This window comes from Enoplosus armatus, chromosome 6 (assembly GCF_043641665.1).
Source record: "Enoplosus armatus isolate fEnoArm2 chromosome 6, fEnoArm2.hap1, whole genome shotgun sequence".
Classification (NCBI taxonomy): domain Eukaryota; kingdom Metazoa; phylum Chordata; class Actinopteri; order Centrarchiformes; family Enoplosidae; genus Enoplosus; species Enoplosus armatus.
This window is the reverse complement of record NC_092185.1, coordinates 3,079,876-3,095,108: the sequence shown is the minus strand read 5'-3', so window position 1 is coordinate 3,095,108 and position 15,233 is coordinate 3,079,876. Positions and strand designations below refer to the sequence as shown.

General features: G+C 42.3%; 1 protein-coding gene across 1 annotated transcript; it reads right to left on the bottom strand.

Annotated features, from left to right (window-relative positions):
- Positions 1-9,350: 9,350 nt before the first annotated feature.
- Positions 9,351-14,663, bottom strand: nts (neurotensin). The gene is made up of 4 exons (XM_070908126.1): positions 14,597-14,663; positions 13,432-13,493; positions 10,624-10,821; positions 9,351-9,494 (listed from the first exon to the last, which is right to left on the bottom strand). The coding sequence occupies exons 1-4, from the start codon at positions 14,655-14,657 to the stop codon at positions 9,351-9,353; spliced, it is 465 nt and encodes a 154-aa protein (XP_070764227.1). The 5' UTR covers positions 14,658-14,663.
- Between the last annotated feature and the right edge of the window lie 570 nt (positions 14,664-15,233).

Sequence of the window (15,233 nt, the reverse complement as noted above, 5' to 3'; positions counted from 1 at the left end):
AGGTGCACAGGCTGAGGTGGGGCTAAGCTGGGGAAATGGAGGTGGGGAGATAAAAGACATGTTGGAAAATCTGAAAAGAAGTGCAATGAACAGACAAATGGGTAAGTATAGGGATTTAAAAGTATTGAAGTTGAAGCGAAGCTGAAGGCAGGGAAACACGAAGCAGGCGCAGGTGATGAATGACTCGTAATAACCTGGCGAGGAACTTGTGATTGTCTGTCTGCTGGTGATGTAGGGGCCCCTCAGCGTTCAGGTGCTCTCGGGCTGATGAGCAGCCAGTTACGGTGGATACCAAGAGGCCGGAGCCAGCCGGAGCCGCTGGGTATTGAACCAGTTTCATGATGGGAAAGGAAAAGGATGTATTCTTATCTGCCAAATCTGGGATGAAAATGGCCGAGGGCGAGGATGAAAGCGCGTCAAGCATTCAATCATCGTCTGTTTCCAGGTGGTGGCAAATCAATACTATGTAAAGCGGAGTCCGCACATGTGCAGAATGGAGGTCGGAGCCGTTGGATGTGGTAAAAAGGGACGAAGTATAACTGTGTAGGTCGTGAGTGTAATTACACGGGTTAAGCCGCACTCTCATTGCATAGATGATCCATTGCAGTGGTGCAGACAACCTCAGAATTCTTTTCATTTTCATTTGCTGTCGTGATGTTGAGCATTAACAGTGAACCAGCCCAGCAGAACACTGTGTGCTTCACATTAACTACTCCCATGGCGTTTACAGGGTCTTCATGAGGAGTGGAGATAAAAGGAACAGTGCTGCAGGCGCTGTTGGAGCCAGCTCCTTCCTCAGAGTGGATAGTCCCTGCGGCGAATGAGGGTTTAATCGCTCCCAATTGCTTTGCCTCACAAAGGTGTGACCCATCCCCACCTCCCACCCCCCTCTCTCCTGCTACCACCACCACCACCGTTCCATCTGTCTCTCATTGTTGCCAGTGAACAAATCTTGCCACAGGGAGATGTGCTGCCACTTTTCCTCAGTCCCTTCCTCCCTAAACCTCGTCTTTCAGCTTTGTAATGCCTCCATCCTACGGGGAACAGGGAAAGGAGTAATCAAAACAATTACCTAAGTCCCATTTTGTTTCATAGGAGACTTGTCTTTTTTCATGTGAATCTTCAGCCAGAATGAAACAGGTTGTGTCTTAGGGGCTTTTTGTGGAACATCACAAAGGCAGCAGCTGTCACAAAACAAGAAAAGCTTCAGTGGGATGCTGGTTCAACCATCAGGTTTATCACTTGGCTCTTTCAACAAGAGATCCACAACCAGTCACCAAAAAAACAAAAAAGAAAGAGGGGAAAAAACAATGTGTGAAGCAGAAGCAGTCACCTTGATGTGTTCATGCAAACAGTTATCCGAAGACAGACTCTCATCAAGAACTGTGGAATACAGTCTAGCAATCTGGATCATCATATACAAAACAAAGCAACCACACTGCACATGTTACTCTACCATTACCTCAAGGGATTGTTATCTATTTTCCCAAAAAGGAAAAGATAAAAACAGGACTGTCTCAATGCCATGCTTACCGTACAGTGTGCCTCGTGATCCAGCTGAAAAGAAAAGCTAGGCAACGTCTTGGCAGATCAATGGATCCTTGACTTTGATGAGACAAAATGAGCTCACCACGAGATATAATATGTTGCCTGGGCCTCCCCACTGCCCACTGTTCATATCTATCCCCTACAGTAACTCTCTTACTCCCGGGCATGTCGTCCGAAATTGTAAAGGCCTTAATTAAAGATTAATGTCAGGGTTTCTTGCATGCGCCGCTTAGATAACTCATTTCCCAGGGCGCATTGCTAAAAACCGCCCAGGCTGGACACCAGATTTTTCAGCTTTCAGAACAAAAGCTCTCAGCTCTCTGGCCAACGCGATCCTTTCAGCTGAAGGACAAGCAATAACAGCTCTGCTGCTCGCTTTGCGATGCCACCACTGTGACTGGAACGGGGGGGAGGTTGAGTCATTTTAATTATCACAGGCAGGCAAAGAGACACAATCAGCCAGTTGAAGGCCCGCTGCACCGACTGCTTGTGCCTCCATCCCTCGCAACAATTACTGATGCTCGTCTTCTTCATGAAGCCTGTTTATAATGTCAGGGCATGCCACAGAATGGGGGATCTGTCTGTGGGAATCAGCCTCGCTTTACATGCCTCTCCACACAATGGAGGTGTACATGCGTGCCGTGTTTGCGCAGGCAGAGCCATTGATTCATGTGTACGCGTGTGTGTACATGTAAACATGTGTTTTGTCAGCAGTTTCAGAAAGATATAAATGAGACCTGACAAACTCCAGTGGAATGCCAGCAGTGCTGTTACGGGGCTGGTTGGTCTCTTTGTCACATAATATCAGACCCTTCCTCCAAAATCTCAAGTTTCTCCCATAAAAAAAGATGAGATGGTATCTGATCATTGCTTTATTTGCTTAACATCTCAGATGCCAAAATGACTGTACCATTCTGCTGCTGCTAAGCAAATGTCCAGCCTGACATTCACAGTGAATGGCAGTTTCGGTCATTGATCCAGTCTGGTGCTGCCTTCTTGTTAGCTGTTTTCTGTGGGGGGAAGATTGATTTTGCCATCTTCAATAGTGGCTGACATGTCAGGTATCTCTGATGTCATTTCCAGTCAACAATGAAGTCGTGTCAGCCAGCGAACAGTTAGCATAACTCGTGTCAGTGTACAGAGAATGGCGGTCATCAAGTGTATACAATGACAATTTGCTTGTTTAATGAGCAATAACTCATGACACGGTGTCCTGATGCAACATGAGTTTCCCCAACCAAGTGCATTGTTTTGCTCTATCAAGATGTCTCTGAGGGCGTTATCACTGTTCCGATATTGACAATTAAAGAAAACAAAGGAGACACTGTGTTTAATTAACTCCGGGCAAATAATTAAGAAGATTTATTGAAGATTGTACCTGCTTGGCCCAGGTAGTGTATTATTCTTACAGCAAGGATGGATTACCAACCAGCCAAAGCAACTGCCCCGCGGCTCCAGAACTCCAGGGGACCTGAACAGTCCAGGCCTACGGCGTGTCAACTGTTTTGTATCCATGTGATTAAAATGTTGTTTTGGCATATGGCATCAAACATGATGTGGGTCCTGTCAGTACAAGGATCAGGTTTGAAGCATATTCCCACATTAATGTGTAATCTACCACACAGCAACTTAAGTATTATAGAAAGATGTGCTGTTCCCATTCTGTGTTGGCTATTTTTTGCATGTGTCTAATGTTTTCTTATGAGGAACAGGCACAAAGGAGCAAGATTGTAACATCCTGACCCAACCGAGCTCACAACAAAGGGGGGGTTTCAAGTTTCATTTATTATTTATTTTATATATCATGAGCAGTGATTAAGAACAGTAACCAAACTGAATGTCACCATCTGTAGGCCCACCCTCAAAGGCTCTGACTGGAAAGCCGGTCATCAGAGCAAAAACACAACCTCTTTGAATCACCACTCACATCTGCAGTTTTGTCATTTATTCAGAGGTATGAAACCAGGGTATCAGATCTCATTTTAGCTGACAACATAGTCAGCTGATAATTCGGATGGCAAACAATGACGCTATCAACAGGCATCACTAAGTGTTCGTCTCATTTTGGAATTAAAACCTGAGTGAGTCTCTTCTTTTTTGCAGTTTGTCTCTATCTGCTGTCTAACTCTTAACCGGGGGCCATTATTCACAACTGACATTGACAGCCTTACCTGTGACAATAAACAGCTCCGACATGGCTTCTCCCTTCACTGCCATTGCTGAGGGCTTTGGTAATGCTGCCCATATGTGAGGACTAATTACTTTCTCAGCTGGCCCCTGCAACAAGGTCACACTTGTTATGCCACTGTCCCATCCACACAATCAGATTCCTCACAAAGGGAGCTAATCTCATTCCTTCACAAGCCATTATCTTGATCGGACTGGCTTTTTTTTTTTTTCACACAATTTGCAACGCTGTCCAGATGAGAGAATGACTTTCCTTTGGCAGGAGTGAAGACACTCATATGCATCCCACTGTGAAGTTTCAAACTCCACCAGCTCCAAATTGAAGTAAAATTGAGGAGGCGTCCGGCTGGAGAAAGGCCAAGACAAGCGGCCCGAGCATCGCTGCAACGGCAGATGTCGATGAAGGTTTTTAATGGAGTTGAATTAATTCACGCAGGGTGTAATTTGTCCCGTGGATGTGGGAGGCGTACTAAGCCTGAACTTTTTCAGGGTCACGAGAGTCGTTATATTGATAGACATCTGCTGAGGCGGCCTGCAAATTTGCAAAAACTGACAGATCTGTTCTGATGTTGAGATAATGATAAATTGCACTCCTCCGATGTGAGGCTTGTTGTGAAGCCAGAGTTGTGTCCTCACATATGTTTGGCCAATCCTCTGCAAAGGGAAAGCGTTCCAACAAGAGAATAATACTCATATACTCTTCTTTGTCATTTTCCAAATATAAATCGGTCCATTCATTGGAGCTCCGTGTTGACATATGGTCAAATATATTCAAAGGCCCAATCTGTATTTGTTTTTATATTTACATACATTTTAAATATCTTTCTATAATGATTTTGATACAAAGATAAAACATTAGAATTTTTATATTTCTAGGCTAAAATGTAAGTCAACCTGTTCAGCTCCATCACTCATCCACACTTGTGGCCATTTCAGAGGCAATTTATTGGTCGCTATTTTGCTGGCTTTCTGCGTGTTTATAGATCAGACGATCAACTTGAGAGTGAAAGCAGGTTCCGATCTTGTTTTTGAATGTTGGTGGTGAAGGCCACCCTTATTGTTGTTTTCATCTGTACATAATTAGTCATTTTGAAATCAGAGAAGGTGCTGTCCAATCAGGGATCAGTATTGTGACAGTTGAAGACTTGAGGTTAATTCCTTCATTAACTAACAGACTTTATTTACTATCAAAACAACTGTAAATACGTGGTTATTTATGAGCACAAGCTGGCTGTTGTGGGGATGACGCCTATGACCTTTCAGAGTTAGAGGATGGTCATCGCCAGCATCGCATTTAAGCGTGCTTGACATGGTAATTAATCCAGACAGCCCGTCAGTGTCAATGGTAGCAGGCACTTTGAGTATACCAGGTTGCAGAATGTGATTAAAATGAACCGGTCGTGGAAAACACTGAGAGAGGAATACAGCATTGCCTATTAGAATTAAGGCCGGGACCAATTTTCTGACTGCATATTATTCAGGCGCAATACAGAGAGAAGTTTTAGATTTATTTTGGTGGAGGAAAATCTAAAGGTTATTCTTGGAAGACATTTCTTTTTACTCCTGTCACCCAAAGTCTGGATTAGTGTTGTGCTGTACTGCCACCTGCTGGTGTGTGTCCTACATGTGTACCCCTGAACAAAAGGAGGGTTAGATTTAGAGTTAGGGAAACGATAGCCAACCTTTAGAGAAGTGTTAAACTTTTATTAAAGTAGTATTTCACCACATGGCAGGATAATTTCTTATCTAACCACGCACACATAAGTGTTCAAGAGACCCCCACCATTTGCAGCCGCGGGGATCTGTTGTCCCGACTGTGATTCAGTCCTTTTATTGTGAAGTCATATGTAGGTTTTCATTTGTAGGTGAGAAAAGGCAAAATGACTTTATGAAGAGTAACTCCCTGGATAGAGAATGAAATAACACATTCTCCGTCTGCTGTTGCTGTTTCATTGTGTTGAGGTGAGATTTTCTGTTCACCTTTATTCAAAGACCATGAGGTTTTTTAAGTTTTTCAAATATAACTTGAATTGTGGTGCCTCTGGGTGGTTACCTGTGAGCTGGGAAATAACCTGTTTTTCACATTTTGTGAAATTACTTTTGCTACATGATGTTAAGAGGAAGTGCAATGCTTCCAGAAAGCATCTCTGATGGTCTCCCTTTATGTATGGATGTAACTGCACACCTGCAGAAATATGCATTATCCACAATTAAATTCGCTCCATTAACAAAGCTGCTTGGTCTCTAATTGGATGTGCACAAAGAATATTAGTCAAAACTATCAAACTGCAGATGGAGGTTTTGTTTTTACTAGCAGGATGCGATGAGTTAAGAGCTGTGTCGCTTTGAAGGAATTTAGTTTTGGTTCCTGGTCCAAACCCTGATCTGTCTGGACAGAACTGGATGAGGGCTGCCTTTCCTTACTGATCACTGCCAAATTGCCTTTGAGCAAGGACTGTTGTTGTTGTTGTTGTTGTTGTTGCTCTGCTCTTCTTCTAGAGGCAAGTTTGGTTCAGTTTGAAGCAGGAAGTTGCTGAAAAAGAAAAGGTATAGAATTGAATTGTTGTTTTATGTCTTGTCACAGTATATATACATATATATATATATGTATATATATATATATATATATATATACAAAGACTATCATTTCACAGTGAACAAGAGTATCTAAAATTATTTAAAAGTCTATCACACTTTCTGCTGTTACTTTCCAAATGATGTTGTATGATTCAGTGGATTCAGTCTGCCTGTTTCGTTCTTTCAATAAGCCGTTCCTCTGCCTGAAGGGATACTTGTGTTTCTGGGACACTTTGCACTCATTCACGCTGTAAATCAGGCCATAGTTAAACAACACTGCCATCCGCTGCCTGTGATGGAAACATACACTGCTGGTGGTCACTGATATGAGAGGAATAATAATGGAGGCTGCCTGTGGTGGTGTGTTTTTTGTGTTTTTTTTTTTACCTTTATTTATGCAAAGTTTGCCCTTTTCCTGCTACACATGAACAATTTGACACATACAAGTTAAACTGAAGCTCACTGGAGCGTTTACTGTAGTTACAAGCGTCTGACTCAAAGGCAGTAAATGTTGAGAAAGCTGAAACCGCAGCCCCTCATCCGCTTATCTTCCTGGAGTGGATACAAAGCTAGAACAGTGATGGCTGCAGATCATTTTATCCATCAGTGTCTTTTGAGTTTGCAATCAGTCTGTGAAAACTGGATTAAATGAGATTTCATTCATGTGTGTCAACACTCGTTGACCTGAATATTGCTTATTGCGTGCCTGAATTACACACTTTCTTCCACTCAACCACTAAAGGTAATGTTCTTCGTCATATTCAACAATAGAATTGATTCATTTGGACAGCACCAAGAAAGCCCCTTAAACCTTTCATATTAAAGGGTTCATTCACCTCAAATCCAGAGGTATCTGCTGTTAGATGAAGTTTCACCTGCTGCTGTTTCTGTCTCTGTCACAGTAGGACAATGGAGGTGAATGTAATTTTCTTTTGGCTCTCAAAGAATTGAAAATTGAAGTTTCCATTGTAACCTTTATACTGAAGAAATAGTCCCACTGAAGTCGGATCATAGCGAGGTCTGTGGATTATTACTGGAACATTGTTTCTGGAGATGTAAAACCTCAGTGCTCCAGTAAGACCCACATTATCAGCATGGCTCAGTACCACTGAGAAAATGTATTGGGTGCACTGGCCCTTTGAGATGAATGTATAATAGTAACTTTAGTCGGTAATACGACTGACTTTGAGCTTTAAAAGCACAAAGCAAAGCGTCTGCTCTTGCATCATGTTTAAGGTGCTTTAAAGTATACCTGAATCTGACAAAATGAGGAAAACCTGAGGCATCCATCTTTGATTCAAGGGACCCCAATTTCATTTTTAAGGGCCTCTGTGCATACACTAAAAGATGATTACGGTATTTAAGATTTTGTATGCAATACCTAATATAAGTATTTGGATTCAGCATTTTGTTACCACCTTAACAAATACTGTACATCACAGAGATCTGATATTTAAACCTGCCACTGTGAGGCTCATTGGCTGATGGCAGCATGAGTGAAATCCAGTTTTTGTGCCAGCTGATTTATCACTGAACACATCTTGACAAGTGTAACTGTAGCTTTATAGGTAGAACAAAAGACGAATCCTATGGCACCAATCAGCTTGTTAGATGAGTGGGCTGCACACACAGACACAATCGAAAAGGATCTATTGTTTTAATTAAACACAGTCAAGTGTCTACTGAGGGAAATGCTTTTTTAACTTCACCTTGCTCAGTGGCTAACAGGGTAAACAGGGCAGGTGCCAGCGTGAATTTGTCGAGCAAAACTACACATGTAGCAGAGTTGCTGCTGGGACGGAGTATTCGTGTTTTACCTGCAGCTAACCCTCTCTGGAGAAACAGAATGAGGCCGGTCAAAGCCGTGTTTCTCTGCGTGCTGCACTTCATCTTCAACTTTGACTGTCAGGGTTAAGAGCAGAGTTTCAAAGGAGGAAACTAAAGCACTTTGATTTGGAGATGAAACTGCCATTTATTAAGGCCAAGACTCTCATTCGCCGCCGTTTTATCTGCTGAAGTCGAAGAGCCTTGGTGCCTTTTATGAAATGTTCAACACAGCATATACCAGTAAGAGCACACGCTGACCCAATGTGTGCTGTGCAGATATAAGTTGCCATGTGATGAATTTCAACATCAAGGATCATCAGACTGGCAGCATCCACTGGCCTTTTTTTTTTGTTGCCTTATTTTACAGATTTGGCAGGAAAATTACAATAATTCAGATTTGATCATTTCAATTTAGAATCTATATTTTAAAGAATAACGCTGATGTTATTTTATATTTCTCTTATTGTCAGCAAATTCAATTTCAAGCCGAAAACCAACAATGTGTTAAGTCCATCTCAATACTCTCTCGCTTCTGTACGCTGTCTGTGACGTTCGGCTCCAAGCCCTATAGTTTTTACTGAAGACCTAAATCTTTACAAATGACTCACATTTTTTAAAAATAGCAGCAATTTTCTAAAACTTCTGGTCGTTGTTGTTTTTAGCAAACGATACTCAAACAGGAGTAAATAGTGCATCTGTTGGGGACTATTTTTGGCAGCGGATTAATATACATTTGGGGCCCTAGAGAATCTTCCTGGTAGGCGGACGGTGTATGTGGGATTGACCCCGTGATGCAGCCCTATAGTAAGCATGAAGAGGGTGAGAGGCGGTCCAGCTCACAGAAGCAGTTTCATGAAAGAAAAGATAGTCACATCACACTAGTTTTGTATCATGAATCCTTTAATAATGTCCTGAAACAAAATAGACTTAGTGTGCAGTGAAGAAATAGAGTAAATAAATATAGTTTCTCAGAGATACACAATTTGCTTGATGCTCAGGATTTTATTTTCAGGACCTATACTTGAAAAGAGCAGAATACAGGCAGGCCTCAATGCTGGACATACAATCGAAGGGTCTGACTGGATAAAAACGTCGACGGGAAAAGAAAAAACATTGCAGCTACAAGAAGAGAGAAAAAAACACAATCACGTCTTCACAGAAAGTATACGGTCTGGTCCCCTAAAACGTCACCTCGGCCTCTGGGATGGTTGTCAGTAAAATGTACTTCGTTTTAAGATGTACGGCCTCCGGGACTTGGTGGTGTGCGCCGCTTGTCTCTTCAGGATGTAGGGTGATTTTCGTTTCAGTGGAGTGTCACTGTTCTCCTCTAAATATTCTAGAGAGTCGTGGAGTAGCTGTTGGGGGCAGAGAGAGACGAGTGAGTGTCAGGCGGCGGGGAGGAAATGGCAGGCAAAACACATGTTTTGTTGTCGAGTGGCAGGATAATGGGCGGCTACGCCGGTGTAGCTGTGATTAAACACGTGCTTGTGCTCTGTGCTGCCATGCGTAGCAAAACAGGTGCTAATCTGCAGTCGTTGTGTTAAGATTAAGAAAAAGAGCGAAAGGCTGTAAGGAGCTGAGAGTGAAAGAGAGGGGGGAGAGAGAGAGAGGGAGGGGGCATTAATGAGGTGTGTTTGCTGTGAGAGAGGAAGGATGGGCTCTGTGTTCGTGGGATGTGATTTAGAGTAAGCCTGTATGTATGTGCACATTTAGCATTTCATGTCAGTCAGCATGGCTTTACTGGCTTATTTTTGTTTTGTTTTTTAGCATAAATAATTACCAAAACTACAACTCAGTGGTACTGGTATTTAGCTGCTCTACAGTTTATTCTCCATCACATTTCAACCAGAAACTCATCTCCTTCTAAAATGATTTCAAAGGGAAATGTTTTTTACTTTTTTCTTTTATATCTGTGCAGAGATGTGCTCATGAAATGTTGCTGCTGTTGGATAAAAAGAGAACTATAAAAAAAAACCTTCAGGCGCTATAAAGTATAGCCTTGTTTTAACTTAATTGATAGAGCAGCATGTAATCAGTCAACTAACCTGAGAGCATGGAGGGAAATGATTGATCAAAGATGAAAAACGTTTTATCTCCAAATAAACACAACAATTTAAACCTCTGAAGGAAATCACCAACGAGTACTTTTAACTTATGATACTTGACTACATTTTACTGCATTTTGCTAGTAGTAGTCGGCTCTTATTTGAAAGGTAATACATACAAATGCAAGTATACATGTCTCACATAAACACACACCACACACTGTCAAGGATGAGAGAATAAAGTCGACCAAAACACAGCTAATTTTCCATTGTGGTGTTGAAGATCTTTGTATAGCGACAGGCAGGAAAACAAATCTAAAGAACTACTGACAGCGTAAACACACAATAATACACACATCTTACAAGTGGATGACTACGTCTTGCACCGCTGTCTGTCTGTCTGTCTGTCTGTCTGTCTGCGTGTGTTTGTGCGTCTCACCCTCTCCTCCCGGCTCTGCAGCGCCCGGCAGATGTGTTGCAGGTTGTACAGCTCCTCCAGCAGCTGGTGGCCCCTCAGCTCGCCCTCCTCCTCCTCCTCCTCGCCGCTCCACGCCTCCTGCCGCAGGCTGCTCACCATTCTGCACAGGTTGGCCAGCGACACACGCCAGTAGGGGGCACTCTGCTTATTCTGCTTCATCTGCAAAGCAAGGAGGCGGGGGGGGGGGGGGTGGAGGGGGTTAGCTTGTTTCATAGTTATTATGTTTCAAATTGAATTCAGGTAATAATTATTTTTCCAAATTCAAAACTTGCCAATAAATTAGATCCCAGATGTGAAGAGATGATTTAATGAACGTTTCAATTAACGTTGTGAACTGAGGTGAAGTGAAAACTGCGTTGAGCCCAGAGGGAGAGAAACCCCAGAGGATGAAAACACACTGATATTTAGACCACAAGGAACATTTTGAATTTATTGTCTATGTTTCTATTTATTGCATTTTTTCAATATACAACTGAATGCAATGCAATCCAGTATCCCTGCTATAACTGGTACATATGTGTAGCTTATTATTATGCTCATGTTTGGTTGCGACTGTGATAGAAATTATACTGAAGAAGCTACTGAGGAATAAGGATTTTGTAGTTTGTGGTATTATTGTACTGCAAAATTTAGTTCACCCCCATATGTACAGATTGTGAGTATTTCAGACAAATTTTCATTGAGACTTCTTTCACTATGTAGCCATGTAGTATTTGCTACCCTCAAAATATTGTATTTATTTAGATTTTTGTTTTGTATCTTTTATATTTCAAGAGTAATGATTTGAATTTTCGTCCTTTCATAGCTTATACTTTATGAACAGATGCAGTGGATCAGCCCGCCTTAATGAGCTAATCCACCACAATGCATTTCATTTGTTTCCCTGAAGTGCTGTTGTCTTAAATGCTGTTTTGGAGGTTTTCCACACTCAACAACAATTTTATTCGCTGTGTTTTTACAGTTGAAGCGGTAAAAGCTTTAGCAATTCTCTTTAAGAGGCACCGAGGACGCTGCATTTGAGGCTTACACACTGATGCAGACTGCCACATGTTAAGAAAAACAGCATGTGTGCTGTTTCTTAAACATTCTTAAGCACCAGACGCCCAGAGAGATACTTCAGTCACATCCAACCTCATCTAGCTGCAGTTTGTTGTGTTTGAGTACTTTAAGATGGCGGAGGGCCCCAAGGCCCCCCCAGTGCGTGGGCCGGCGAGCTTACACACATTGCCGCAAAAGACCTCTGGGTGTCAGTGAGGATGATGGAGAGATTCAGAGGGTGAGGGGAAATTGTCGCTTCTAAAGTTATTGTAAATGGCCACAAGGTCTCCGAGACTCACTTTGCTCACATCGTTTGTGAGCAGCAGAGGAATACAGTCTCCTCTGATGTTGTAAAGACAGGAGCGACGACAAATACGAGAAAAAGTTCCTTTTGTCTGGCGGAGGGGGGGGGGGGCATGTAATGAAAGCTGTAGAGACGTCAGAAGAACAACAGACCAGGGACCAAACATAAGCAGCTACTGGCATTTATATATCACTCATGCATCCAGGATTTCAGTAGTTCATTTGGTTTTAAATTAAGTGAGTGGGAGTTTTAATTGTGCTGAAAGGTCACATGAAGGATTGTTTCTTTTGTAGCTTCATCAGGATCTTACTAGTGAATCAATGCGTTTGAGGGGTGGGATGAATGAGTTAATGCAGGGGTCCAGTATTCTAACCATCCCCAGTGGGCCCCCTGATATTAACAAATCAGCCTCGTCTCTGTGACGATTGAATTTCCTGTCAGTGACTGGCTTAGTAACTGAACCGCCAACATTAAGCTGCTACAGCCAAAACTCCAGAGTCATACTTTAGTGTATGTTCTGCACTGTTTAACAATTTTATTACGTGGCATATCAGAACATTTCCGCAGCGTCTTCACAACGAGCAACTTAAAATGACTGCAAAAGCTCCATCTACATTCCAACGCTGTGAGCAGCTAATGACGGGGAGAGCAAGGGTTAATGTCAAATCGGCCAGACTAACAGATGAAACCAGGCTGCGGAATAATGCGATCATGTTCGATGGAGAAATAAGAGCCAGAGATGAATATATACCTCCTGCGTCTAATCAGGTAACAAGCAGGTCAATCAAATTAGTTGTAGCCTTAAAAGAAAAAAAAGTATCTTGTACAATACTGAACTCTTCTTGAGCACTCTATCAGTCATCTGGCAAGTTATTATTACAATCATCACCCGTGAGCAACCTTCCGAGCATCAGCAGCTCTGAATCACATGGCTGATTTGTCACTGTCACGTCTCTGCACGAGCACCACGGTTATCTATCAGAGAGCGAGAGAGAGAGGTGGAAGATGTGTCGTTATGATGCTGTCAGGTCCATCTGAATCCCATTAGGCTCTGCCCTCCTCGCCTTGAGCTCACACCACCCGATGAATGTGTTCAAAATCACCAGAGTAACTTCCCTCAGCTCTTATTTGCTTTTCATCTCAAAAGGGGGACGTGTGTTGATTGTATTTATTTTGCGCTGCACATTTGAATTGTGTTAAAATAGTCCTATAGTAAATGATTTATCTCCCGCTCAGCATGAACACAACCAAAAGGTGAGGCTGTGACTGAAGCATGGATCTTCAGATTTCATGAAAGAACACCTGGGCAGCCTGCGCGTTGGGTCAGCTGGAGGGATGTGAAGGGTCACCAACTGACCAGGTAAAGTGGGGGGGGGGGGGACACTCAGTCTCTGATGTCACAGGTGAAACAAAGAGGAACCCCGTACCTTAGAAGTGAAGAGGCTGCTGAGTAGCTCCTCTTCTAGCGCTCGCTGATCCTGGTCGACGTCTGGCAGTTAGAGGAGAAACAGGATTATAACCTTCAACCAAATCTAATCAAGAGTTGAATGAACGCTCAGTGATTGCTGCATCATAAATGTCAATTAGATATGGAAGTATAGAATGCTCTTTATCAATTTCTCTAATTTCTCTAGTATATCTTGTTTGTGAGTGTAGTGAAGCTTTACATCTGACTGTAAGCTGAGCCAAAACTCAGCCCACACTCTTATGTGTTCGTAGACTCCTTTAACTATTTTACAGGTGACAGACTTTTGATTTACAGAACTCCCATTTCCCAATAAAGCTTTTCCAATATCTGTTATTGATTTAATAAAAAAAAATTTAAAAAAAAGATAAACAAAGAAGGATTCAAATGAGACAGATCCTGATTCAAACATCTTACAGATCGACTGCTCATTGGCTCACTGGACCAAAAGTGACTTTGAACTCTAATTCCCCGCAGATTTAGACTCAGTTCAGTGTAGAATAAATAAATAATATGGATTACTCTGCTGTGGTTTATTTAGAGGCTCCTTTTTTTTGTATTTTTTGTGAGTTCAGCTTGGTTCTAAAACATTTAAATGAGGCGTTATTACATTGGATCATTGAGGAAAAGGAGTGTGTGTCAATACGTATGTGTAGAAAATAAAAGAAAAGTCTTAAAAGTCTGAAATATATATTTTTACTTGAATAAATTAACTTCAAAGTCATTAGCCTCCTGAAGATCTACAACATTTTATTAAATTATGGGACCAGGAAATGTTGAATAACTACCTGAGAAATAGATCATTTTGGTAGTCGGGGTATTTCAGCATTTAATCCGGAAACCCAAACTCAGGAAAAATACATGAAAAAAGAAATAAGAAGCTTCGAAGTGCTAATTCTTATTGTAAAATGAGAAATATTTCTATGATTTATAACATTCGGTTTGTCAATAAAACATCACCAACATGATGCACCTGTTGCATTTGCCTCTCGCTAAGATATGTGAGAGGCAAATGGCCGGACTTTGTTTGAGCATCATGGCTTTTTCCCTGTTTTCTTGATGATAAATCCTGAAATCATAACACGATGCATAAATGCAAAGCCTGTTGAAAGAGCCCCGGTGCTTACCTGTGCAAAGTCCACCACACGTGAGACAGAGGAGAAGCATACACGCCAGCTGTGCCTGCATCTTGATGAGAAAACACACAAAAACAAAACCAAAAAAAAAAGGATCCCACACCGAAGAATTCACCTGAGGAGGAATCTAGTCCATAAGGTTAAGGGTCAGACAGCTAAAGAGGCTGGAGAGGGAATTTGTAGGCGATGCTGCTGCTTCCTCTTCTTCTTCTTCTTCTTCTTCTTCTTCTTGTTCCTCTTCTTCTCTTCCAGCTCCAAACACGCTTTCCCTTCCTTGCAGTTTTCTGGTTGGTTGTGAAGTGCAGTGGGCTCCATTCCCTCAGTTTATAAGAGCCAATGTGATGTCAGAGGATCAGTCCCCCCCCCCCTCCTCCTCATCTCCACCCCCACCCTCCCACCCACTGACACAGTCCCCCTTCATCCATCCATCCACCCATCCCTCCCGTCATACTGTCTTCCCTCCTGTCACTTCGTCATTGTTTCATCAGACGCCACTTTGGCATCACAAGGCGAGAGGTTTTTGCGTCAAGGTTTGGTTATTTCAGCTCATGAATGCACACAGTCTGAGGTTTGTTTTGCCTCTGTCTCCCCGAGACTGGATGCAGGGGTAGTGTGGGAGGGTGGGAGG